The following is a 24,581-nucleotide window of genomic DNA, read 5'->3' as shown; positions in this document are numbered from 1 at the left end:
CCGTAGCCGGCCATGGAGAAGAGCCCAACTCTTGATTTGGTTCATTATTCGGCGTCGATCATCTCAGTCATGGCATTTGAACGAAAACATGTTTCGAGGCTTGTGCCTGCAGATCACAAGATTCTCATGCCTCTCCTTCTGGCAGTGACTATCGTTAATTCGGCTGTACGTATAAATCCACTTCCTTGCAGAACTAGCTAACAAGATACAGACACTGGGTTACGACTCATCCGTCATGAATGGCCTCTTGATTCTCCCGTCATACTCCGAATACTTCCACCTGACAACCGCCACAGAAGGTCTCAACAATGCGGCCAACTGGATGGGCAGCATATTCGGTGCCTTTCTCATGGGTCCTATTCCCGATCACTTCGGCCGTCGACGTGCAATCTACATCGCATCGATCGTAACAACAATAGGCATTATCTTACAAGCTGCAGCTCAAAATATTCCAATGTTCGTGGTTGCGCGTTTCCTTGTTGGCGTTGGATCTGCCATCAGCAATGGAGCAGCACCGACCCTACTCGGTGAACTACTACCTCCCCGCAGACGCGCCCGTGTCCTTGGTCTCTTCTTTTCCTGCTTCTATGTCGGCAGCTTAGCGTCAGCTATTATAAATTACGGGAGCCAGAACATAAAAAGCACGTGGGCCTGGCGATTACCTTCTTTGCTACAGTTTGTTCCCAGCTTATTGGCCGTCATGATTGTTCCCTTCGTCCCAGAATCTCCACGATGGTTGATCTCCAAGGACCGTAACGAAGAAGCCGTTGAAGTTCTTGTTATTATGCAAGGGAAGGACAAGACAGACCTCCAGAAGGGCAGTGAGCAGCTAGAAGAGATCAGGAGCACAATCTTGCGTGAAGCCCAAGAATACCCTCGCAATCCTTGGAGGGAAATTATCTCCAGTGGGCCCAACAGGCGCAGACTGGCTATTCTGTGCACCTTTGGGCCCATGATCAACTTATTCGGAAACTTCATCATATCGTAAGTCAACAAACCTTGACTAATATGAGAGAGGTATCTGATAGCGGCAGTTTCTACCTCACCAAAATCCTCAATCAGGCCGGCATTACCAACACAACTACTCAAACGCAGATCCAGGTCATCATCAACTGCTGGTCATTCGCTGTGGCTGTACTTGGTAGCTTTATGCTGGACATTCTCGGGCGCAGACTACAGACCTTTATTGGTGTTGGCGGCATGGTTGTCACTCTCTTGCTCATCGGTGGTCTTATCAAGCGTAGGTTCCAGTCTGCGTTTAGCCTGATATTGCTTGCTGACCCGACCCTCAAAGGCTTTGGCGAAAGCACCAACAACTCCGCGATATATGGGACCATTGCTGTCATATTTCTCTTCCAGGGCTTTTATGCCTTTTCGATCACGCCAATGACAAGCTTGTATCCAACCGAAGTCTCGCCATTCAAGCTACGTGCTACAGGCATTGCCATCTTCCGCATGCTTGATTCAAGTGCTGGGTATAACAGGCCTATCCCTCATGTTCTAAGCGTTACTAACAACACGATGTAGTCTTCTTGCTTCCTTTGCCATGGCGTACGCAATGGCCGACCTGGGATGGAAATTCTACTTCATCAACGCTTCATGGGACTTCATCTTTCTCATCATTGCTTACTTCACCTTCGTGGAAACCAAGGGTCTGGAACTTGAAGAGATCAACGCGAAATTCGGAGACTCGACAGTGGTGGAGGCTGTGGTGGAAGATTCCGCATCTAATGACATGGGTAGTAAGGATGAGGACTGGACGGTGAAGATGCAGCCCCAGTAACAGTGCAGCAACTATTTGTTCTGCCGGCTACAATTGCTTCTCAGACACATATGGATAACTTGAGCAATGCGTAATTGGTTCTCTAATATCCCCTTTATGCCCTTGTCTCTGAGGGAAAAATTTGACCTGGGCCTCTTGGCATATCCACCGGGATTTGAGTCACTTCCCACCGGGATTCGGTTCTCCTCCCACCGGGATGCAACGCAAGCCCCTCATGAGCATGATGGTGTTATTTACTGACCTTCCCCATATAGATCGGCTCACCTTCTCCGCATATATAGTTCCTGGCATAGGAAAGGCTTCATCTTGCATTCAATCTACATTGGCGCGGTAGACTAAACTAAGCATAATGTCTGAGCTCTGCACCACCTCCGCAGCAAATTGTTCAGCGAGCCAGAGCTTGAAGCATTGGCACGCCACTGTATTTGAGACATGACATCGTATGTTCTCCAAAGTGGATGCTGCATGATAACATTAGCTATTGCTGCGGTTCGGATCGCTTCATGTTGATCACTACCATTAACGCAGCATTGGTGCGCGTATTCTATCCAATTAATCACAAGCAGCTCTTTCGTGTTTCTGATTTATGGAATACAAGCCTCGGAGCAGATCGTCAGTCAAAGCACCGGCTAAATGCCGTCTGGAAGTCCCCCCGGATCTGCAAATGTAACATAAAACTTGTGCTCCAATGAATGTAAGAGCTCAGACCTGAGAAAAAAGGTGATATGGGGTAAGGAATTTCAAGACTCCGAGTTTTATGGATATTGATGTCATGGATATATAAACAGCTGCTGATCCGGCGTAACATCCGCTTCAGCAAGCCAACCGATCAACGAAAACCAGCTTCATCATGGTCATGGTCAAAACCTCAGCCCTTGTTATGGGCCTTGCGTCCCTAGTTCTTCCCGTTCACGGTCAAGCTGTCAACGACGTGGCTGATGCATTCGACTTGACTCAAGTCTCTCTCACTGATAGTCGATGGATGGACAACCAGAACCGAACATTGAACTATCTTCTCTCGGTTGACCCCGATCGTCTTCTCTACGTGTTCCGCAAAAATCACGGTGTCGACACAAAGGGCGCCCAGACAAATGGCGGCTGGGATGCGCCCGACTTTCCCTTCCGAAGCCACGTCCAAGGTCATTTCCTTTCAGCCTGGTCACAGTGCTACGCTTCCGCCGGAGTCAAAGAATGCGGCTCTCGAGCGACATATTTTGTCCAGGAGCTCGCAAAATGTCAAGCCAACAACGCAAAGGCTGGCTTCACCAAAGGGTATCTTTCTGGCTTCCCGGAGTCGGATATTACCAAAGTTGAGGATAGGACTTTGAACAACGGGAACGTTCCCTACTACGCTATCCACAAGACCCTTGCTGGGCTTCTGGACGTTTATCGTCGACTTGGTGATCAGGCTGCTAAAGACACAATGCTGTCACTTGCTAGTTGGGTTGACACACGCACCTCAAAACTGAGCTACAACCAGATGCAGAGCATGCTGCAGACTGAGTTTGGTGGAATGAACGAAGTCCTCGCTGATATCGCTTTTTACACCAAGGATGCAAAGTGGCTCAAGGTCGCTCAGCGCTTTGACCATGCTGTCATCTTTGACCCTCTGCAGCAAAACGTCGACAAGCTCTCTGGCCTGCACGCCAACACCCAACTACCCAAGTGGATCGGTGCTCTGCGAGAATACAAAGTCGGCGGCGATAAGAAGTATCTCGACATTGGTCGCAACGCATGGAACATCGTCGTCAACAAGCATACCTACGCCATTGGTGGAAACAGCCAGGCCGAGCACTTCCGAGCTCCCGATGCGATTGCTGGGTTCCTCACTGACGATACTTGCGAGGCCTGTAACAGCTACAACATGCTGAAGCTGACTCGTGAGCTTTGGGCTTTGAACCCAACTGACGCTTCATACTTTGACTTCTACGAGAAGGCTCTGTTGAACCATCTTCTCGGTCAGCAAAACCCTAGCAGCGATCACGGACATGTGACCTACTTCACGCCTCTTAAGGCAGGTGGCCGTCGCGGAGTTGGTCCTGCTTGGGGTGGCGGTACTTGGAGCACCGACTACAACTCTTTCTGGTGCTGTCAAGGTACGGGGGTCGAGACCAACACTAAACTCATGGACTCCATCTACTTTCACACTTCTGATACGCTCTATGTCAATCTCTTCACTCCTTCGAAACTCAACTGGTCTCAGAAGAAGGTTTCTATTACTCAGACTACTGATTTCCCCGAAAGCGACACATCGACATTTAAAATCTCTGGTGACACTAGTGAATGGACCCTCTCAGTGCGTATCCCATCTTGGGCCTCCAAGGCCTCCATCAAGGTCAACGGCCAAGCCGCCAACGTGGATATTCAGTCCGGCAAGTACGCTCTGATAAAGAGACAGTGGAAGTCCGGAGATACTGTCACGGTTCAACTACCCATGAGCCTGCACACTGTTGCTGCCAACGATGATCAAACTTTGGGCGCTATTGCTTTCGGTCCTGTCATTTTGGCTGGCAATTATGGCCAGTCTACCTTAAACGGCAATCCTACGATAGACCTGGCCAGCATCAAGCGAAAGGGTAGCACTGGTTTGGCATTTGGAGCTACTTCTGGTGGTAAGGCTGTTGAATTGGGTCCTTTCTATGATGCACAGGGATTCAACTACGCTGTTTACTGGAAGCTGAGCGGTAAGCTTTCTGGTTGAGTGTTTTGGTTGTGGTTCCTGGGGCTATTGTGACTTGGTGGTTGTTGATGAGGGAGGGGGGTGAGGCGTAAGGGGAAGTGGTTGAGAACTGAGTTTTCTTTGCATTATAGTTCACTGTATATAAAGCAAGCTTGCATCATTCAATTTGGGCCTGTATACTGAGAAGATGACCTGAGAACGTTGAGTGTGTCTTCATTACAGCAATTGAAGACTCAGAGATAGTTATCATTTCTTTATCTGCTCCAATAATGTGTGATATTGGAGAACTTGAGAACGAATGCTATCTTAAATGGGGTTGCCTGATTGTTAAGAGCACGCAATTCGTCCTTCAAATCGGTTATACCGTTAATCCGGTCGCCCCGTAGGAATAGAGTTCTGTGTCTTCGATTTGTATCGAAGGATAGGTATGAGGGTGATGTAGGATTCTCAACAGCTAGATGTGTTGTTGTTTTAGTATATTTAGGGTCATAAAAATTCTGTTAACCCTTCCATCAGGGCTTATGTGTGCTCAGCGCGGTGTTGCAAGCGCGCATCTTTTACTGCGCTATGGGCTCCCATAAACTATACTCTGACTCTATACTAGTGCTGACCTTACTGCATCTTTTAGGTTCAACGGGCCGCTCGGCAGTCGAACTGAAGCTGATTTGATGACGTGACCTGCATACTAGCCTGGAACAGCAAGTAGCGAATAGCGAGCATATACCTTACTCCGAGCTGCCCCCTTCGGTGTCTGACTTTCTTCTCACCTGAGCCCCCTTGCAAGCGACTACAGAAGCTGAAGGATTTTATTCTGGGAGTTGTAATAAACTAAACCTTATTTCACGCGATGAGGAACGGAGTTGAGAGTTTTTAATAGTACTTAGGTATCTTCAACCCTATCTACCTTCTCCTCCATAATGCAAGTGCTCTTCCTAAGCCAGTTCGCTCGTATTCCTGGACAATGGTTGAAGTATCCTCAAATGAAATTGCCTCCCTTCCCATCGAAAGCTGTTCTCTAGTTGTTATAACAATATATAATCATCGGTCATGTCTCGAAAGCCGGTGGCCTTTACCAAGCATCAACCTAAGAGGGATTTCCTTCACTTTCAGTCGTAGAGCTTCACTCGGAAGACGTTGATAAAGTTTGGACTTTCTCGCTGCTCCAACTTCGTCTGTATCTCCCTGATGCATGGGAGTACCAGTATTCAACGTCATCGTATCTCTTGACCTTAGGCTTCTTCTCAGCTGCCAAAGTCGTTAGAAACTCAAGCTGTAACACAGAAGATTTGGGTATAATTAGTCGCAACCAGCAGTCATTGTATCCTGAACATCATAATATCTTGCTAGTTGAATCGTACTGTGGGCCGAGATACGCAAGCTTCGTCTAAGAAACAAAATAATTAATTAGTGTGCTTATTCAGGAACGATGACCTACATTGAAGCACGACTCTGTGAGGCGATAGCTAAGAGTTGTCGGGGATAGAGGCTTTGGTGAATTCCATAGAGCAGGACCTAGCGAGTGTGCGATAGAAGGCTGCGGTAAATAGGACAGTTGAGAGTAGAATTCCGGGTCTTGCATTGTTGGATATGCGATCTGAGGCGTGCCGCTGAGCTGGCTGTACTCTGGCGAGGAACGTGCTACGAACATATCGTGTTGATCCGAAGGTAAGGGGACGTCAATAGGTAAGGCCTGTGACCCTGACGGACTTGCCGAATCTCGTGAATCTCGTCGTCCATCCGAGTCGTTGTCCCCGTAACTAGGCGATTTCCCTTCATGTCGCTCACTCGAATTCCTCTCCTCGGGCTCTCCCGCTTCATTCGCCAAGCCAAGAACCTGTGTAATAACATCCTGCACATCGGCCGCCAAGGCGGGATATTGTTTCAACACTTCCTCTTGCAGCATTTTATCCGCAAAGCCCACAATCACCGTACTCATTCTCTCAACTACCCCCTCGAGTCGCTTAAGTCGCTGCACCCGCGCCGCTTCAGCAGCCTGTCTTCGTTTCCGAAACTGTTGCTGTGCTTCTCTATTTCGTTCCCGTCGGCTCTGTCCGTGTTAGTCTCGGGCAAGTTGACATAAACGCATCCAAATTACCTTGCTTGCATCAGTACCCATTGGACCAAGATAATTGGGACTTTTTGACTGAGGCATTGTTTTGTTGTCGGTTACGTAAATCGAGATGCAAATATTATAGAATTACTCCGAAATTTGTTCAAGTTCGGGACGACTGATAAGTGCGATATGTATGATTATGAGCTACCACAGAAACATAAGTAGACTCACAGCCCAGGAAAGAAGAAGCCCATATTGCGTGGCGGAGTCGGCAGACAGGATGACCCCAATAATTCCGATACACCCAGCTTATCCCAGCGAAGGACCCATGCAATGATGATCTGACTTGCCAAGTCAGCAGCTTTAACGTTAAGATGATGACACAGGAGCGTATATTTCACCCAAGTCGGTTAGTGGCCATCTTATTTCAAACTTACATCTAGAACTCACAATTCCGAGATCCGTTTACATGACTCCATCCTTCTGCATTTTAAGTTCTGCCTCATTATCGGCTGTTGCCGATTTGGGCAAATCTGCCAAGCTGGCTGACTGTACCCATGCAAGTTTGTTGGCTAGTTAGATTGATGGTAAGCCGCGATTCGCGAGACATCAAGGGCGAATAGCGAGACACAATACTTGTCAGGAAATTGAGTTTGTTCTCCGCCTTTTTCGTAGGGAGAAATTGTGCTGCCTACTTTATTCCACTTAGAGCTCCGGATTTTACCCCATTTTTGTAATTTCTTATTGCCGATGGAGTGCGGCACATAGAATCTGACCATGTGTGCTAGGGTTTCGACAGTCTAGAACCTCTACAACCAATGGCATTGGTAGAGCTACGCGGCAAGCTTGGTACCCGCCTATTCTGCCATCATGGCGATGGCGACGTAAGCTTTCGGACATAAATGGTCTGTCTTGATTCGACAGAGATGAATGCATACGCAATACGACGAGCTAAGGCGCTTAGGCAGCCTCTTAAAACAGCTTAAAACCGGTTTGGCTAATGAACTCACCGCTGCAAAATAAAACTATCGATGATGGCTATGTCAGAGCATCGGCCGCCTTCATGGCTTTTCTGATTAACCCCGGTACAGCCAATGTTGACTCCACAGCGTAGTCCAGATCTGGTGTTGCTTGACGACAGTTAAAAGCTTCAATGCTTCGGCTATAAGGCTAGGCTGCAGATCGCAGTTGTTACTCTTCTAAAAATAACGTGGTCACCTGGTACGGCTTTTACAATCTGACATCATTGCCTAAAGATGCTCTAATTCAGTCTTGATATGGTAAGTCTGTGCTTGTAACCGAAATCACTTTACGTACACAGCATCCAGAACCGTCTGAAATCCCTTCTCGACCTCCTGCCTTCGCACATTTCCCTTTGTAGCTGTTCTCGGAAGGGTCCCCTGAGGAACGACAACTATGTACCGCGTATCATCGACTCGCTCATGTGTATACCTTCGCTTATGAAATGGAGTGATCCTTTTCAGAATATCCTCCTTCAACTTCTGCATCGAATGCCCATTATCAGCACCGTTAGCGCTTAGTAGAGACTTGTCCTTTGGCTCAACAATTATAGTAGGACATGGGCGCCCGACACCGACGACAACCACTGCGCTGACAAGATCATTGCCACAAGTCTCCATGACGTTAGCTTCGATGGACATGGTATCGCATCGCAGGGAAGCTTCCATCTTGATCCAGTTGTCGTTACGTCCTCTGAAAAGATACTTGCCAGGCTTGACCTCAACGAATAAGTCCCCTGAATGAAACTTGCCATCGGCAGCTCTAAAGCTAGGCACTGGACAGTTGGGCGCATCTGGTGGCACTACTAGCTCAAGTAATTGCTCACCAGACGCCAGCGTATCTCCGATAGGGATGAACTCGTTTTTGGCAGTAGGGGTAGATTCAAGGTAATCGTCGTTCTTCCTGGCATCTGTCATCATAGCAAGGCCCATTTCCGTGGAACCAAAGACATTAAACATAGGAATTTCGTTCTTCCGAGCCCACTCCAAATCTGTAGCATCGAGACTCAGGCCGCCAGTACCTGCATTGTCGATCTTTTTGAGAGAGGCTAGAAGGGATGGATCTTTGCGTGCTTCACTGAACAGGGCAGATAGAGAAGGCGGGAACATGCATACACATGTCAGGCCATGCTCATCAAGCATTGTGCGGACTTCAGAGACTGGGGCAGGAAGTGTGCTGGGGATGATAATGCATGAGCCCTCTTTCGCGGCGATCCAGCTGAGGGCAGATCCAGCCAGGTGGCAGAAGCTTCCGCTGGAGATGCATCAGTACGCTATCGTTCAGGGGCCCTTTAGTTGAACTTACATGTGGGTACTAACCATCCTCTCCCTCTTTTTGTTCGACCTTTGCTCATAGAATGTTGACATATCCAAGGTGTAGTTCATCCAGCGCGCAGTAATAGGTACTAACTTTGGTATACCTGAAATTGAGCCAGATGTGTGATAGATGAAGAGCTCATCATCGGCATTACTAGGATGCCAAGGGGTTGCTGGTAGTTGCGCTGCGTCCGTCTCGGATTGGATGTCACCAGCAGGGAATGTCGGCAGAGGACTGTCCTTCAGCAGAGAAGTGTTGTCTGGTTCATGTAACAGAGCTACACAATTGGACTTCAGCAGGAGCTCATAGATGACAGTAGGATCCGTCATGCGCAGTGATAAGAGCTGAGGGATGTATCCTGCCCAGTTGAGGCCCTGTATATGGACGTTGTCAGAGTAGGCATAACCCCTCAACCTAAATAAACAATCAGTTAAGCATCCAGTTTCATAATCACTTCAACTTACCAGACACCAACAACAGCCCTGTCTTGAACGCCTAGGGTAGAAAGCTGATCCTTCCAATACTTTGCCGCCTGTTTGACGTCCTTCTCAAACTGAGCAAAGGAAACATCTTTGAACTTTGTGCCCTCGGGCGATTGCTCTGGGATCTTGAATAGTGCTAGATCTGGGTGCCTCTTGACGCTTGCTTGAAGCTCAGAAGCCGGAGTCTTGAAAGTGCTCATGATTGTCGATGGTTGGTTGTCTTGTTGTTCATATTAACGCCCCAACTACTATAGATACCAACTGTCCTTTTATAGTCAACTACTCTATCGACTGCCGCTCTTTATGCCCCCGGATAGATCGGTACGGCCCGTATAGGTCTCCTCGCCATTAATCTTCCTAAGCGGGAACAAGATCATCGAAACTGTGCACCCGCATATCCGGGTATGCATCAAAGGTGCCAAGGCTCCAGTGATATTCGTGGAAAAGTTCCAGAATGGGACGAGCAGCCATCTCTGAAACAGCCGGAAAACCACGCGCATACCCATAAATTAGCTGCCGAAAGTATATTCAAGGGCTCTAACTCCTCCTATAGGATGCTGATATTTAGCGCTTGATGCGGTGTGGTTTTCGCATAATTAACAGATCCGGTTACGGTGACCCTTTTTCGTTTTCCATTACGTATTTCAAATACGATGGTGATGGTTCACGACGTCTCCATGCCTTGCCGTGTAACCGAGAGAGTGATCGGGTAATAAAATATTTTCCGGGTTGATCATCTGTACTTATTGACTCAAGAAATGTTACAGCTTGAGTCAGTATGTCAGACCAGATGGGACTGAATCCTCGAATAGTCATAAGTCCTTAGTAGTAGTAGTGCTCCACCAACGCGACCGACCTAAGAATAACATGGGAACAATAAAGATACCTCCATGGAAAATGGATAAATTAATTCCTTTCCGCGGGTAGAGTTTCAACCTCCATTGTGATTACTGATGACTCTGGTTAATTACCTTCCTAAATAGAATGTTGATGTCGACGCGTTGTGATGACGAATTCAAGGATGCTCACGTGGCAACGCGTTAGCCTGCCCGTTTCACTTTAATGATCGTCTCCTCTTCACCGAGTCATCATCAACAAAAAACCCTATCAAGATGGACAAGCACTCTTTTAACCCGCCTGAATGGGCCGAGCCGCGCCGCAAAACAAGCTTTAACAAATGGAAACTCTTCGGCGCAGGTGTCCTGACCGTCGCCGCATTCCATTGGCTCGCGCCTCACTGCTCTCCTCCTCATCATCATCATCATCATCACCAGCACCATCATGATCACGCGACTTATCCGGGCGAGAACATCGAATGGAAGCCCTGCGGAGAGATCAGCAATCGCTCTGTAGAGTGCAGCAAGATTGACGTACCGATTGATCAGTTTCATCCTGACGTTAGCAACAAAACATTCAATGTACCCATTATTCGCATGCGGGGCAAAGATGGAAGCCCAAACCTCCTCCTCAATCCCGGTGGTCCCGGCGGCAGTGGCTTCGAGTTTCTCCACAGAAGGGGAGAGCAGTTGGGTACCATCGTTGGCGACGGTTTTCATCTTGTCTCGTTTGATCCCCGCGGCATTAACTCGTCTTCACCGCGGGCTTCATGCTATCCTAGCAAAGAGGCGCGTCAACAGCTTGGATCAGTGCACGATATCGATATCGTCAAGGATGGCGCTGAGATTTATGCCTGGACACATAATTATGTGAGAGCCTGTGAGGATACTATGGGTGAGCATGGAAAGTACATCAATACTCCTCAGACAGCTGCCGATATGAACAGTATTCTTGATGCTCTTGGTCAGAAGGATATGTACTATTGGGGATTCAGCTATGGAACTCTTCTCGGCCAGACTTACGCGACTCTGTTCCCCGAACGGTCTCACAGGGTCATCATTGATGGAGTTGTCAACCAATTCCTCTGGTATCAAGCTCGTTTCGATATGGAGGACCTCACTGATACAGAGAATGTCATGGATGGTCTTCTCAAAGAGTGCATCAAGTCCGGCGACGCATGCCCTCTTTCATCCATGGCAGACTCCTGGGAAGGCCTCAAGGACAAGTTCCTCTCTTTCGTTGGAGAACTCAAGGAACAGCCGATGAACGTCTACGTCAACAACAGCGTCTACGGCCTTCTAGACTACCAGAAGATCTGGTATGGTGCACTATTCCCAGTTCTATACAAGCCTCAGTTCTGGGGCACTTTTGCCGAGCGCATGGAGCAGCTTATGGGCGGTAACGCGACTGAGGCATTGATGGCTTATGGTCTGGACGATGTTGAAGACAGCGATGCTCTTTACACAGTTTCGATGAACGACGGTCTGTCGGGTCCTCTCCACTGGCCACAGGATCTGGGCTCCCTGCTCGATATTGTCATGCCAACCTTTAACCGCAGCGTTTTCGCTCCCGATGATCTCGTTTACCTCTTCGCCAAGCAACAATGGCGCATCCCCAAGACACACAATTACGCCCCACGGAACGGCGTTGAGACAGCACACCCTCTTCTGATCCTCACTACAACTTACGATCCAGTCTGCCCGCTCGTCTCCGCCAGATCGGCAGAGGCTGCATTCAAAGACTCAAAGCTCATTGAGGTCAAGGGATACGGCCATTGCTCTGTCGCAGTTCCGTCGCTGTGCCTTGCCAAGCATGTCCGGGGCTTCCTTTACAATGGAACTCTGCCAGCTAACGATACTCAATGTGAGGTTGATGGTCCTTACTTCAAGCCCAATGGCACGGCGAGCGTCATGACCTTTGACGATCCGGAGGATCAGGCGATTCATTTTGCACAGATGGAGTTGGCGCGTGATCCCGAGTGGCCACGTCGCGTATAAATCCATTTCATTAGCAAGTTATCATAGTTCAATAGTTAATGCTGTAGTAGCTTTAGGGCTATACAGGCCATTATTAAACTCTTCGACCAATTTCTCAATTGCTATGACGTAGTGGATTTACAATTTCGGCTGCGTCTGTGCATCTAGAGTATTACCATCGACCTAGGGTAGGTTAACGCCGAAATTAAATCGATATTTTAGCAATGCTGTCAGAGTCCCTCGCGGTTATAAAATAAATTTGCAAACGCTCGGCTTAACGGCTAATTAATTTAAAGTCACGAGTTCAATGAGCTTTTGTTCTCTAAGATAGTTTGTGACTTTAAGAGTGAACTTTGTGTCAAGACAACCCTGAAATAGCAAGGTTGAGAGCCAAGGGATTGATTAACTCTGGGTTTCACCTCGATTAAATTCGTAGAAAGGCCCTATCAAAACACTCACAAACACAGGATTCTGATTAGTTCATTACACCTCAGTTCTCTCAGGTGATTCCTCGTGCAACTGAGCACTTCTCTACCGCCAAACCAAAGCGAGAAATTGGGTTCGGACGTATGGCATAGCCTTGAACCATGGAATTCATGAATTCATGAAACTGGTCGCGTGGCCCAATGGCAAGGCGTCTGACTACGAATCAGAAGATTCTGGGTTCGATCCCCAGCGTGATCATTTTTTTCTCCTCCTATCCTCTGGCAGCAGAGTGCTGAATGAGTTTTTGCAATTCCACAAAACAGATTGATCTATTTGAGGCGCAACGTTCACTGATCTTTGTCCCTCATCAAACGGACGTAATTGAGTCTTGGCAAGACTTAAACTCGCCTCATCTTGCTCAAATAGGTATCTCGTGTTAGAAATAGGGCTCGACAGATGAAACGTCCCTAGCTGCTTTAAACTTTCCTGTCACGTACCTTATTTTAGTCCACGACGGCCCGTCTCCTACGTCAACTGCCAATCTGCGTTCATCGTATAGCCATCCTCCATGGAATCAAGGTTCAGAGGTGCAGCAATAACAGACTCGGGGGAAAACCTTATATGCATGTCGCAACATGGGACCTCTGCTGACATGGAGGCTTTATAAAGGCAGATTACAGGCTGGGCCGAGAGAAACCGATCAGTAAAGAGATGGAAGCTATGTCTAAAGCAAGTAGATACTCGCAGCACTATGGCAAGATCATTGGTTTCCCCAAACAGCTTTTTTTATTGTTTTACTACTTTTTTTCATCTTTTAATATATTTTATCCTCCTTGTCCACTAGCATCCCCGCGACATTGTACTCTTAAAGGCACCATAGCTCTTCTCTGGGTTCTTGTGACAAGGCCTTAGACATACTGGAAAACGCAGTTGCCGAAAGAGTTGACGTTCTGGTCAGGAGGGCAGCCAATGCAAGAGTTGGTCCAGACGTTGCCGCTCTTGACACCGTCACTGCCGGATTGACACTTATACGTGCGGGTGCAAACCCCAGCCATGTTGGGTCCTGGGTTGGCGAAGGTTGCCTCTGCGTTTGGGCAGATAAGAATGCCATTCTTGAGGTTCTGACGAGGAGTCAGGCCTGGGAAAGCGGTGGCGGCGCCGAAGAGGGTAATGAAGATGGTTGAAGTAATGAATTGCATGGTAAAGCTATACTAAGTGTTAGAAACTGCAGGCAAGGAAGATGATTGTAGAGCTCTTACTCTTGGTGAGGGTAAGTTGTAATGAATGCTTGAATGGTTGTTTTAAGTGTATGAAGAGATTGTGAAGTGCCTTGGTTGCTTGTTGTTCGTTTTAAGGAGGCTATTCAGTGCAGCCTGCTGCGTATATATAGTAGTTCCTATCCTTTATCCAGAAGAATGAGATGCCGGGTCTTATACCGAGGAATACAGGATATCTGATACTTGCTTCGCCACGCAGTGAAGCCAGCGATCGGCAGGTAGTCATGCCAGGATCCTCTACCTCTTACTTCCAAACACTGACACCCTCAAGAGCTCGAGCAGCATGATTCTAAGTGCATCCTAGTTCGAGTGAAAGTCTGAAGCTTGGTCCATAACGGAGATGCTTCCAACGCAACCCAGTCATCATGTTGGTTGATGGCAACAACACTTTGTTTTTGGTGCTGGCGTTCTATGTATCCTTTCTTTCCTATTAAACAAATCTATATCCAGCTACTCTTACTCTGCCATCCTGTCTTGATCAGCACCGCTATATTCTGATTCTCAGGTACGTCTATGTAGTAGCCTGCCACATCTTGATAGTGAATATGAGTGAGTCCTGTCTGCACATTTCAGTCATGTACTTCCGGATCGACCGGTAGTGATCGCCCTTCTTTAGTGGACTTCTCGTATTTGTCTCCATAGATCGTCTCATCATACCCTCACAACGAACAAGCTTAATTAAGATTAGAGTTCACCACATGAAACGCTGGGGTTCAGCATATCTTGCATGGCTGTCACCTTTCCCCGTTCGTGAAGAATTTATTAAGCTAGTTAAACTTCTTTTTAGAAATATCTCGTATAAGCTGAAGGTTAATGTTTCTAGCATTAGACAGATACATACTTACGGCAAAGATTGCCATTCGGCTAAGGTCGGCTCTGCCACTTCATTGAATAGTAAGTTGACTATGCGATAATAGTTGATTCTAAGTTGATCACCACAAAGTTTGATCTGCTCCTTCCATTTTCAGATGGATGATACGTCATCCTCTTGACATTGATGCCAAGTATCAGACAATGATTTTCTTTATCCATTCTAATAGTTGAGGTTCTGCGACTGCCGAATGTGTTGCCGTCCCACGTATCCTTCGAGAAGCTTGTTTAGAAAGTTTTGTTCGAAGTTTGAAGGGGTTGTACCTTCCTGATTCAGCTATATGTCTCAAGATAAACTCAGCTTTTAATATGATGATCGACTGACTTATCATTGCCGTCTATTGGAATCACAACACCGCTCGTCTGAAAGATCGCGAGGGGTTGTATCAATGCCGAAATGCTGCAAAAGCCACTCAGAAATGCCGAAGAGCGATTGCCCAGCTATACGATGGAGGGAACCATCAAGCTGATTGCCAGACGCTTAAGAGAACTGGGTGAGTTTTGACGAGGCGTTTACGGCGACGAGGACATAGTCCTTGAAAGAGCTGACAATTGACTGTGAGTTGCTGTTGAAATGAGTATAAGAAGAGCCCATCTGCCCATCAACTAATATTATTCTCTCATCACCATTCCCTATTGCATCAGACTTGTTATACTCAATCAACATTCACACAACTTGACTATCAAAATGCTTGTCACCAAGATCATCTTCTGGGCCTTTGCCACTGCAACCGCCACTGCTCTCCTCACTGTCAAGGATGTAGCCACCAAGTTCGGTATCTCAGAGACCGACATCAAAGAGATACTCTCTGCCTCTGACGTCTCCTCCATCAACGTCGACAAATGGGCAGACTTCCTTGACGTCAGCCTCAAAGACATCAAGTCCTGGCCCCAGTCTGACAAAGTCGCTGCTCTAAAGGGCGTCAAGAAGAACCTCAAGACTTACATGGAGTCCGACGCCAGAGTTGAAAAGCGTCAGGATAACCGCCAGAAGCTGCAACAGGAGATTGATGCCAAGATTGCTCAATATCGCTCCGAGCATGAGGCTGATCATCGACGTCGCCTGGCTGGTTGCCCTAGTGTTCGCTGCGGTGTCTGTGGTGCAGGCTTGACTGTTGCCTATGTTGCTGCTCTTACTGCGTGCGGAGCTGCCGCTGCTACTGCGGAGGCTATTTCCGCTGGCACTCTGACTCCTGCGGCTGTTGTTTCTCTTGGAGCTTGTGTCTCGGCTGCCCATGCTACATATGTCGGTGGCTGGACCTTCTGTCTCGGCATGAAGGATTAGAAAACTGCTTGACGAACAGTGTCGGCTGCAGGCCAGCTGCTGCTGTTCAACTCAACAACGGCATTGGCATTTGGATCTCTATATTGTCATAACTTCAGCAGTGGAGGTTTCAGGCTTTATACGTCGCTGTTGGATACGTAGGATTCTTGTTGATGGGTGATGGTAAATGAAGTGTTTGGAGACTTTTTGTTTGTCTTTCTCTACAGTCGCTACTGTTGGTATGCTTGAGTGTGCAGTATCTGCATCATACAGTCTCTACCGTACTATCAATATTGAAAAGGCCATCTACTTGCAACTTCCGCTTTTGCACTTCAACCTATCTATTTGTCAGCCCTTAGAAAAGGGAAGATATAGTACTTACTTAACGGTGCCAGTTTTAGACGCCGGGGAAAAGAGTACTAGTACCAATGCCGTTCTTCCCTATCAGACGGCCGTCTGTGTAAACCATAGCAGCTCCAGTATACTTACGCAGCTACGTTAATAGCACTGTAATTGACGGGACTACTTTTGGACCCCGGGAGGAAGCATACATCATACTTACGATCCTATCAGACCGTCGTCTGTATAGCTCCAGCATGCTTACGTAGCTACGGAGTAGGGTAGCAGCACTCTACTTGGCGGGGCTACTATTGGATGCCGAAAAGCATCTCGGATTACCGGCATCTCCAACATGGATGATCCCCCACAAGTTCGGTTTAGACCTAGCCATATGTGGTGCACTTGCCTGTAATTCCCCGCAAACCTAGAGTCTGGGGAAAACCTTTAAATAAATCCTGCCAAGCCCATTCTATTGCTGCCACATGCATAACGCCAAGCTTGACAAGCCTCTGTAGCCCTATTTCGATCAAACAGTTCAATATGGATTTCAAGGCCGAGCACGAGGAGATGGACCACACCGATGAGAACGTTGAGCACAGCGCACGTCTCACAAGAAGAGTTTTGTTCAAGACAGACACACGGTAAATTTATCGATTCGTCATCCGTAACATCGCATATGACTAACGGAACAACTTAACTAGAGTCCTCCCATCCCTGGCACTTTTATTTCTGTGCTCCTTTCTCGACAGGACCAATGTCGGCAACGCCAAGATCATCGGTATGGAAAAGGACCTGGGCCTCACCAACTTGCAATACTCGCAGGGCCTGGCCGTCTTCTACGCCACCTACGTCTTCAGCGAGCTACCCAGCAATCTGGTTCTCAAGAAGGTATCGCCCAGGATCTGGCTGCCCACTCTGACAGTGGTCTGGGGAATCATCACAATGTGCCTTGGCTTTGTGCGCAGCTTCGCCAGCTTTGCAGCTGTACGAGCCATGCTAGGTATCGCAGAAGGCGGGTTACTGCCCGGAATGGTTCTTTATCTTTCAAGCATATACACCCGCGGTGAACTCGCGTTGCGAATTGGAATCTTCTACACGGCGGCATCGCTTTCCGGAGCTTTTGGAGGTGAGTTCCTTCCAGCAGGCGAGCCATATCTTTTTTTATCTGACAATGAAAAAAAGGCCTGCTTGCTCGTGGACTCGCTGCGATCGGTCCCCGAGGAGACCTTGAAGGTTGGCGATGGATCCTGATCATTGAGGGACTGATGGTAGGGTTTGGCTGTTACCATGACCAGGGCTCTTGCTAAATATTCCTGCAGACAGTCGCCGCTGGGTCGATCGTGTTTTTCACTCTGCCAAACAATTTAACGACAGCGCGATATTTCACCCCGGAGGAGAGAGAATGGGCCGTGAAGCGTCTGGAACGAGACCGCGGCACAACGTAAGTTCTCTTATGCCATCTTAATAACCAGTCGAGTTGACGAATCTCGATAGCATGGCATCGGAGCTGGATGAGAGATTCAGCTGGGGCGAAGTGCGTCGCGGAGTCTTGAATGTGCAAGTCTGGCTCACGTCTACAGCGTACTTTGCAATTTTGTCTGGCCTTTACTCATTCGGTCTTTTCGTATGTATGATTGGCCCTATCTGGCCGTTCACCACTGAATTATATAGCTTCCGACCATTGTCAACGATCTTCATATTGCGTCAAGCCCCAACCAGGCTCAGTTGTGGAGTGTAATTCCATACGCTGTTGCTACCCCAGTCACCGGTGAGCGAAGCACATCCATTCTCCCATAGTCCCCTACTAAATTGCGTCCGCCTTCAGTTCTCGTCGCGTTCGTGTCCGATCGATCAAAAGTCCGCGGTCTCATTATACTTGTCGTTTTGCCAATTGCCATAATTGGCTACGCGGTTATCGCAAACGTGAAGGCAGCCGACACTCGGTTCGCGATGACGTGTTTGATGGCCGTAGGCATGTACGCTTCTGTCCCATGTATCTTGGTTTGGAACTCCAACAATTCGGCCGGTCATTATAAAAGGGCCACAACTTCTGCTTTGCAGCTGGCTGTCGCAAACTGTGGTGGATTTGTTGCCAGTAAGTCTGCCCGCTCCTATGGGTGCTAGAAGTACATCGTGTATGTTATGAACTCTAACCTCTGCCTATTATAGGCTTCGTATATCCCCAGAAAGACGGTCCGTTATACCACAGAGGACACAGAGTAATCTTAGGGTTGCTGTGCTATGCGTGGGTGGCGTAAGTGTATCCCAGACCTGACTGCTGCATGTGCACCAGAAATTTGAGAAATGTCTAACTCAGTGGCTTCCTAGTGTCTTGCTCAATGTACTTTGGTGTGTAAAGATCAATCGGGATAAGAAGAACGGGAAACACAGCCAGTATACTGGCTATGGAGACGATCGAGACCCAGAGTTCAAACTGGTTATCTAGGTGGACGTAGCTGAGTTTGAGATTTACCAATGATGGGAGAAATTCAAGACTTGCTAATCCAAGATCTCTGAGTGACTTGTGGCGTGATTTCGGAGATCCAAGATCCGTTGAACTGAGTGCAAGTTTGTTGTACGGCCATCCATACCTGGTGTTAAAGGAATGCCTCGTAGTACCCTTGAGGTAGCATAGGGAAGCTGGTTAGTGGTTTGATCTGACTGATGTTGCAACGACGATATTCGCAAATAGGATTCTCTATAGGCACGGCGTATCTATACTTTAGACTTGTAACAATGAATCACCTGGGGCTGACAATACACACTCAAACCCCGTCGACCCCACTCTCCACCAACACCACTCTCCTTATGACCAGCCAGATGGGCTTGAGGCAGAGGCTTCTCAAAGCTGTTGATCCAAATAGTACCGGCCTCAATGCGATCTGCTAACCGTTGGGCATGGTCAACGTCCTTTGACCAAACGGCTCCTCCCAGACCTGATAGCGTGTTGTTGGCTCGCTTGATAACTTCGTCTTCAGTCTTCCACTTCATGAGTGGCACAATAGGTCCTATCCAAACATTTAGTTACCAAAAGCAATATGATTGCACTTGGGTATCTTACCAAAGGCTTCATGTGTAACAACGAGGGCGTCATCAGGGGGGTTGTCGATAATCGCAGGCTTGATGACGAAGTTATCCCCACTATCATCTGGCTTCGAACCAAGTGCAAAGCAGTGCCCATTCTCAATAGAGTCTTGGAAGAAGCCTTTCACAATGTTATACTGCATCTCATTCTGAATCGGGCCAAGCATGATATCAGACTCAAGGGTCGAAGTCGGCGCGACCTTCCATTCCTTGACCGTGTTGACCATCACCTCCAAGAACTCGTCGTAGATATCCTCATGGACGAAAACGCGTTTGCTAGCAACGCAAAGCTGACCTGAGTTCATGAAGGATCCAAGCGCCACTTGCGGGGCCACGATCTTCGGATCAATATCTGGACAGACAATACTCGCGCTGTTGCCTCCAAGCTCCAGAGTGACGGGCTTCAGAAGATTCCCAGCCACCTGGGCGATCTTCTTTCCCGTGGCAGTCGAGCCGGTAAAGGTGATCTTATCAACTCCGGGATGTTGGCAAAGTGCAGGCCCTAACTTGTCATCACCGTTGAGAGCTTGGAGAACACCAGCTGGGAATACACCCTGGAGAAGCTCAACAACCTTCAAGATGGAGTAAGGCGTGAAAGGCGAAGGCTTCACGATGATTGTGTTTCCAGTTATCAGGGCTGCGGCGACTTTGGCGATGGAGAGGACCAGGGGATAATTCCAGGGACAGATAGCTGCTATGACACCCAACGGTTTCTCTCGGATTGTTAATCGCAATTCGTCGTCATCCTGAATCACTTGCTCTTGAAGCGGCTCCTGATTCGCTGCGCTTTCTTAGTCCGCTTTCCTGGAAGTGAAGATCTGACTTACCGTTGAACTGTAAGAAGTTGATTGAATGCTCAACCTCAAGAGTGGCAAATTGAATCTGCGATAGTCAGAACAGCTGGGATCGTTTCATGAAACGTGCCACTCACTGGCTTCCCCCCTTCCTTTGTGATCAACCGCGCCAACGCGGGCTTGTGATAAATCAAGACATCCCGTGCATCCAGCAGGGCATTCTGTCGGTCTGACCACGACGTCTTGGACCACTGTGTGAAGGCAGTTTTGGCCGAAGAAACTGCATTCTCGATGTCTTCAGATGATGCAACTGGAACATCCCAGAGATTTTGTCTTGTCGATGGATCTGTTCCCTGCGTCACCTTTCCAGTGACGGAAGTTCCGTTTACAGTATTGACAAATGAAGTGAACTCGTCCATTTCGACTTTTGAATGCTGATTGTCACAATGAGATATGGTGAGCAAATGCGATGGTACTTTTTTTTTACTTACATACACCGAAGCCTGTACTAAATAACGAGATACCAGCCTTGATTCCAAACTTCGTTCGAGTACCGGATGAAAGTTCGGCAGCTGGAGCGGGACTTCAAAATGCGGAGATCATTCTCGAAGAAGTCAAGTCGGAGGGGAAGATCTCTTCCCCAAGATCCCCGACCGAGGCTACTAATGGGATCCCACATGAACTATGATGGTTGTAGCTTAGTTGGAAGATAAGAACCGTGTTTAGGTCATCAGATAAGAATGAAACTTGCTTGCATGAGGTCTGCTATTGAGCAATGTTAAACACTGGCGTGCCTTATTTGCTGGACGCGCAACTCCCCCCGCTGCGAAATCAGGTTACAGTATGTTGTGAAAGAATAGGCCCACCTGAGCCTCTCCCTATTGATGACCTCTCTATGGCGAAGTTGGTGTGTCTTGCTGGCAGTTCATGATTTATAAACACTCCGGGTGGGATAAGTCTAAAGTTTATAGTCAATCGGTGGGGATGCGGGGCGAGATTTGCGGGGTATACGTACCGAAGGGAGACCTGGTTAACCATGCCGACCTGCAGTGCGATGAAACCATTTACTCAAGTTCTATAATTTCAGCTCTATCTCCATAGGTATGAGACCTTTACATGGCAAGTCCCATCCTGTACTGTATAGTCTTACTTGGAAGGCAAATGGATCTTCGTTAGTCAGCATCCCCCTAGAGATGCCTTTGTAAGGCTATAGAATTTGCCTACAGCCTGATTGTGCTATCATCTCTGAGTGGTGCCAGATAAGCCACAAATATGAACAGGCTGCAGAACGAGTGCGTAAGCGTGAGATTGCCGCCTAGAATTTCCTTCTGGGTACCTTAAGCCATGAAGTTGACAAGTCTTTTGCCCGTTCATTCCCTTTGACTCTGACCATCTACATGGTCCCACATACCAACATTAGAGATTCGTTGTAGCAGTATTCGCGCAGCCAGAGCCAACACGACGTCCAACCCAATGTCGCAGCAAGTCGAGAATAGATCATTTATAGATGACCTGGATTCTTTCATCGAGATGGCCCGGGAGGTCATCGAGGTAGCACCAGCAGATGATCTCGATCGAATCATCTGGCTGCACGAGCTTGGGAATACTTTACGTCGTCGCTTCACCGAAACTGGCATGCTCGCTGATCTAGAGGAGGCGATCAAGGTGGGGCAAGAAGCAATCGATTCTGCCCCAGATAACTATATTCATCGAGGTGCTCTCCTGGACAGCCTGGGTGTTCGGCTGGCGATTCGATTTGCCAAAACTGGATCTCTGTCCGATCTCGAACGCGCTATTCGAGTGACACGGCAAGCAATCGATACGGCGCCAGGCTCAGATGAGGATAGAGCCATGCGGTTAACGCACTTGGCAAATCACCTAGGAGAGCGCTACGAGCGAACGGGATCTTCCATCGATCTTGAAGAGGCGATAGAAGTGGCCCAGTCATCCGTTGATATGACCTCACTGGATAGCCCGAACAGACCTGGAAGGCTCAATACACTGGCGAACCAACTGCATGAACGTTACGGAAGAAGCGGGATTCTCAGCGAGCTCAACAAAGTTATTGAAATCTGTCGCGAAATCACCAAAGCTGCTCCAAAGGACTCTGGCGCTCAAGTTCTCTTAAAGTCCAATCTGGGAGGTCATCTCGGAGATCGGTACCTTAGAACACGCGACATGAAGGACCTCAATGAAGCCATTCAGCTCTCACAAGAGGCATTGACCCAGCTGCCGCTAGGTCATGCGGACATTCCCAGCCTTTCGAGTAACCTATCCATCTGGCTTGCGAAGCGGTATACACGAAATCGAGAACCAACAGATGTCGAGGAGGCTATCAACATGGGACACCGATCTATCGCCGCTGCTCAACCAGGAAATCCCAGCCTGGCTCAGTACATGAGTAACCTTGCAGACTGTTACTGGAATCGCCATACCTTGAGTAATTGCACGGATGACTTTGACGATGCCGTAAAACTTTACCAGTCTGCCCTAAACCACTCCAACTCTAATATCCACTCAAGAATCGCAGCCGGGAAATGTCTCTTTGAAACGTTTGCGCATGCTTCTCAATGGCAACATGCTCTTGATGCTTCGCAATCAACCTTCGACCTGTTGCCACAATTAACGCCCCGGTCCCTCGGTTTCGCCGATAAGCAGCGTATGCTTGGTCGCGTGGTAGATCTTGCGTGCGATACCGCAGCCGTGGTACTCAACGCTGGCAAAGAACCATTTTTTGCGCTAAGTGTACTCGAGAAAGGTCGTGGAGTACTGGCTGCAGCAATTGAACAGATTCGTGTGGATGTTCTCGATCTTGAAGAGAGCCACCCCGATCTCGCTCGACGATTCCTGGAACTCAGAGAGGTGCTCGATGCGCCCATTCAAGGTGGTGATTCGGCCTCATCTCAGGCTATCGCAAACCGCCGAGGCGAGGCAAGTGTCGAAATAGACAACCTCGTTGCTGAGATTCGGAATCAACCGGAGTTCAGCAGCTTCCTGGAATCACCAAGCGAGGAGGACATTCGAGCTGCAGCCAGTTTAGGACCTGTTGTGATTATCAACCTAAGCAAGTTTCGGTGCGATGCTATTCTTGTCGAACAACGTCAAATTAGGTCACTACCCTTGCCCGATCTGACTAATGACAAGATGGACGAGAAAGAGAGCCAGGGTTCTTTAAGGAGTCCTTCTATGCTGAAGTGGCTTTGGGATGTAGCTGCCAAACCTATCCTCCTTGCACTAGGTATTGGAGTTCCTCCAGTAGACGATGACTGGCCTCACGTCTGGTGGATTCCAACTGGCAGACTGGGTAGACTCCCATTCCACGCCTTCGGAAATCATTTTCCAGGTTCAACCGAGACGGTGCTAGATAGAGTTATCTCATCGTATAGTTCATCCATACAAGCCCTGATTAACGGCCGAAAGCATCGCTCAAACTCCGCTCAAGATAAAGCCGTCTTGGTAGCAATGGAAGATACTGTTGGACAGATCAAGCTTCCCTTCGTCAAAGAAGAGGTCTCAACTATCGTCAACCTCTGTAAGTCAATGAACCTTGAGTCTTGCGTTCCAAACCAACACAAGGAAGCGGTCTTGGAAGAGCTTCAAAACTGCAGAATCTTCCATTTTGCTGGCCATGGTAAAACGGATGGCAACCCTTCTCAAAGCGGATTGCTTCTCACCGATGGCATATTGACGGTATCTGAACTTATGGATATCAATCTTCGCAAGCATGTTCCATTTTTGGCATATCTTTCTGCTTGTGGTACAGGTCAGGTTGGAGGAAATGCTTTCATCGATGAGAGCATTCACCTGATCAGCGCATGTCAGCTAGCGGGATTTCGGCATGTGGTCGGTACACTCTGGGAAGTCAGTGATAAGTCATGTGTCGAAGTATCAAGAAATATCTACGAGTCTATAAGAGATGGAGGGTTCTCAGACAGATCTGTTTGCTGGGGTCTGCACAAAGCTATGAGGCAACTCCGAGATGAGTGGTTAAGTACACCGGAGCAACGCCTGGATCAGATGGGTTGCGGCGATAGAGAAGGGATATGGTCAAGAGACATTGTTTCTTGTGACGAGGATGACGAAAAGATCGAGAAACTTGTCTGGGTCCCCTTTGTCCATTTTGGAGGATAAGGTACAGCCACGGAGGGGTACGGTGTAGTTTTAAAGGGACAATAGCACTGCTTACATATCCTGTTAACTACCATGATATTAGTGTGGTATGAAGGTCAGTCCCACTTGGCCTTCTCGCTAAAGTTACAAAACTCCCATTTGAGTTCGTTGCAAATTTGTAGGTAAGCCATTATCACCAATATATACAAACATATTCATTGAACGATGCCTCCGTCACCTTGAATGGCTCACCAGGCTTTGTGTACTCG

At 48.1% G+C, this 24,581-nt stretch overlaps 11 protein-coding genes and 1 non-coding gene across 12 annotated transcripts; 7 read left to right on the top strand and 5 right to left on the bottom strand.

The window, feature by feature from the left end:
• Window positions 1-69: 69 nt before the first annotated feature.
• On the top strand, window positions 70-1,783 carry BKA55DRAFT_522442 (general substrate transporter; the record flags this gene model as incomplete). The annotated part of the gene is made up of 5 exons (XM_046188582.1): window positions 70-165; window positions 212-984; window positions 1,035-1,240; window positions 1,295-1,475; window positions 1,528-1,783. The coding sequence occupies 5 exons, from the start codon at window positions 70-72 to the stop codon at window positions 1,781-1,783; spliced, it is 1,512 nt and encodes a 503-aa protein (XP_046044528.1).
• Window positions 1,784-3,153: 1,370 nt separating this feature from the next.
• BKA55DRAFT_579410 (uncharacterized protein) lies at window positions 3,154-4,523 on the top strand. Its single transcript, XM_046193852.1, has one exon. It carries the CDS (start codon window positions 3,207-3,209, stop codon window positions 4,482-4,484), a length of 1,278 nt encoding a protein of 425 aa, XP_046044527.1. The 5' UTR covers window positions 3,154-3,206; the 3' UTR covers window positions 4,485-4,523.
• A 1,256-nt stretch (window positions 4,524-5,779) lies between these two features.
• On the bottom strand, window positions 5,780-6,772 carry BKA55DRAFT_138109 (uncharacterized protein). Its single transcript, XM_046184882.1, has 2 exons — window positions 6,559-6,772; window positions 5,780-6,510 (listed from the first exon to the last, which is right to left on the bottom strand). The coding sequence occupies exons 1-2, from the start codon at window positions 6,613-6,615 to the stop codon at window positions 5,881-5,883; spliced, it is 687 nt and encodes a 228-aa protein (XP_046044526.1). The 5' UTR covers window positions 6,616-6,772; the 3' UTR covers window positions 5,780-5,880.
• On the bottom strand, window positions 6,748-9,535 carry BKA55DRAFT_708661 (uncharacterized protein; the record flags this gene model as incomplete). Its single annotated transcript, XM_046200742.1, has 5 exons — window positions 6,748-6,857; window positions 6,954-7,287; window positions 7,834-8,790; window positions 8,842-9,267; window positions 9,318-9,535. 4 exons carry the CDS (start codon window positions 9,533-9,535, stop codon window positions 7,089-7,091), a joined length of 1,800 nt encoding a protein of 599 aa, XP_046044525.1. The 3' UTR covers window positions 6,748-6,857; window positions 6,954-7,088.
• A 37-nt stretch (window positions 9,536-9,572) lies between these two features.
• Window positions 9,573-10,061, bottom strand: BKA55DRAFT_579405 (uncharacterized protein). The gene has a single exon (XM_046193851.1). It carries the CDS (start codon window positions 9,839-9,841, stop codon window positions 9,620-9,622), a length of 222 nt encoding a protein of 73 aa, XP_046044524.1. The 5' UTR covers window positions 9,842-10,061; the 3' UTR covers window positions 9,573-9,619.
• Window positions 10,062-10,421: 360 nt separating this feature from the next.
• On the top strand, window positions 10,422-12,415 carry BKA55DRAFT_579404 (Alpha/Beta hydrolase protein). Its single transcript, XM_046193850.1, has one exon. It carries the CDS (start codon window positions 10,448-10,450, stop codon window positions 12,167-12,169), a length of 1,722 nt encoding a protein of 573 aa, XP_046044523.1. The 5' UTR covers window positions 10,422-10,447; the 3' UTR covers window positions 12,170-12,415.
• A 345-nt stretch (window positions 12,416-12,760) lies between these two features.
• BKA55DRAFT_t279 lies at window positions 12,761-12,832 on the top strand. Its single transcript has one exon. It is a non-coding gene; the product is annotated as a tRNA-Arg (tRNA).
• A 267-nt stretch (window positions 12,833-13,099) lies between these two features.
• Window positions 13,100-13,773, bottom strand: BKA55DRAFT_694936 (uncharacterized protein; the record flags this gene model as incomplete). The annotated part of the gene is made up of 2 exons (XM_046200100.1): window positions 13,100-13,190; window positions 13,493-13,773. 2 exons carry the CDS (start codon window positions 13,771-13,773, stop codon window positions 13,100-13,102), a joined length of 372 nt encoding a protein of 123 aa, XP_046044522.1.
• Window positions 13,774-15,409: 1,636 nt separating this feature from the next.
• Window positions 15,410-16,006, top strand: BKA55DRAFT_543944 (uncharacterized protein; the record flags this gene model as incomplete). Its single annotated transcript, XM_046190646.1, has 1 exon — window positions 15,410-16,006. The coding sequence occupies one exon, from the start codon at window positions 15,410-15,412 to the stop codon at window positions 16,004-16,006; it is 597 nt and encodes a 198-aa protein (XP_046044521.1).
• A 719-nt stretch (window positions 16,007-16,725) lies between these two features.
• BKA55DRAFT_138002 (major facilitator superfamily domain-containing protein) lies at window positions 16,726-18,905 on the top strand. The gene is made up of 9 exons (XM_046184881.1): window positions 16,726-16,965; window positions 17,026-17,450; window positions 17,507-17,592; window positions 17,644-17,765; window positions 17,819-17,948; window positions 17,996-18,092; window positions 18,150-18,419; window positions 18,494-18,578; window positions 18,653-18,905. Exons 1-9 carry the CDS (start codon window positions 16,865-16,867, stop codon window positions 18,768-18,770), a joined length of 1,434 nt encoding a protein of 477 aa, XP_046044520.1. The 5' UTR covers window positions 16,726-16,864; the 3' UTR covers window positions 18,771-18,905.
• Window positions 18,906-19,039: 134 nt separating this feature from the next.
• BKA55DRAFT_522432 (aldehyde dehydrogenase domain-containing protein) lies at window positions 19,040-20,621 on the bottom strand (the record flags this gene model as incomplete). Its single annotated transcript, XM_046188579.1, has 4 exons — window positions 19,040-19,332; window positions 19,386-20,189; window positions 20,236-20,290; window positions 20,340-20,621. The coding sequence occupies 4 exons, from the start codon at window positions 20,619-20,621 to the stop codon at window positions 19,040-19,042; spliced, it is 1,434 nt and encodes a 477-aa protein (XP_046044519.1).
• Window positions 20,622-21,488: 867 nt separating this feature from the next.
• On the top strand, window positions 21,489-24,523 carry BKA55DRAFT_579401 (CHAT domain-containing protein). The gene has a single exon (XM_046193849.1). It carries the CDS (start codon window positions 21,676-21,678, stop codon window positions 24,331-24,333), a length of 2,658 nt encoding a protein of 885 aa, XP_046044518.1. The 5' UTR covers window positions 21,489-21,675; the 3' UTR covers window positions 24,334-24,523.
• The last annotated feature ends 58 nt before the right edge of the window (window positions 24,524-24,581 follow it).

The sequence above is a fragment of the Fusarium redolens genome (assembly GCF_020744475.1).
Source record: "Fusarium redolens strain MPI-CAGE-AT-0023 chromosome Unknown BKA55scaffold_17, whole genome shotgun sequence".
NCBI classification, from domain to species: domain Eukaryota; kingdom Fungi; phylum Ascomycota; class Sordariomycetes; order Hypocreales; family Nectriaceae; genus Fusarium; species Fusarium redolens.
The sequence above is the reverse complement of the archived record's forward strand: the minus strand, read 5'-3'. Positions and strand labels throughout refer to the sequence as shown.

What these genes read in the sequence shown, in the direction of transcription:
- BKA55DRAFT_579410 (XM_046193852.1), top strand. Translation starts at nt 3,207, where the DNA reads ATGCTGTCACTTGCTAGTTGGGTTGACACACGCACCTCAAAACTGAGC.
- BKA55DRAFT_138109 (XM_046184882.1), bottom strand. Translation starts at nt 6,615, where the DNA reads ATGCCTCAGTCAAAAAGTCCCAATTATCTTGGTCCAATGGGTACTGAT. An exon ending in TGGGTACTGATGCAAGCAAG is followed by an intron (nt 6,511 to 6,558) that starts GTAATTTGGATG and finishes TAACACGGACAG; the next exon opens with AGCCGACGGGAACGAAATAG.
- BKA55DRAFT_579405 (XM_046193851.1), bottom strand. Translation starts at nt 9,841, where the DNA reads ATGGGTATGCGCGTGGTTTTCCGGCTGTTTCAGAGATGGCTGCTCGTC.
- BKA55DRAFT_579404 (XM_046193850.1), top strand. Translation starts at nt 10,448, where the DNA reads ATGGACAAGCACTCTTTTAACCCGCCTGAATGGGCCGAGCCGCGCCGC.
- BKA55DRAFT_138002 (XM_046184881.1), top strand. Translation starts at nt 16,865, where the DNA reads ATGGATTTCAAGGCCGAGCACGAGGAGATGGACCACACCGATGAGAAC. An exon ending in TGATCATTGAGGGACTGATG is followed by an intron (nt 17,593 to 17,643) that starts GTAGGGTTTGGC and finishes ATATTCCTGCAG; the next exon opens with ACAGTCGCCGCTGGGTCGAT. An exon ending in TTTACTCATTCGGTCTTTTC is followed by an intron (nt 17,949 to 17,995) that starts GTATGTATGATT and finishes TGAATTATATAG; the next exon opens with CTTCCGACCATTGTCAACGA.
- BKA55DRAFT_579401 (XM_046193849.1), top strand. Translation starts at nt 21,676, where the DNA reads ATGTCGCAGCAAGTCGAGAATAGATCATTTATAGATGACCTGGATTCT.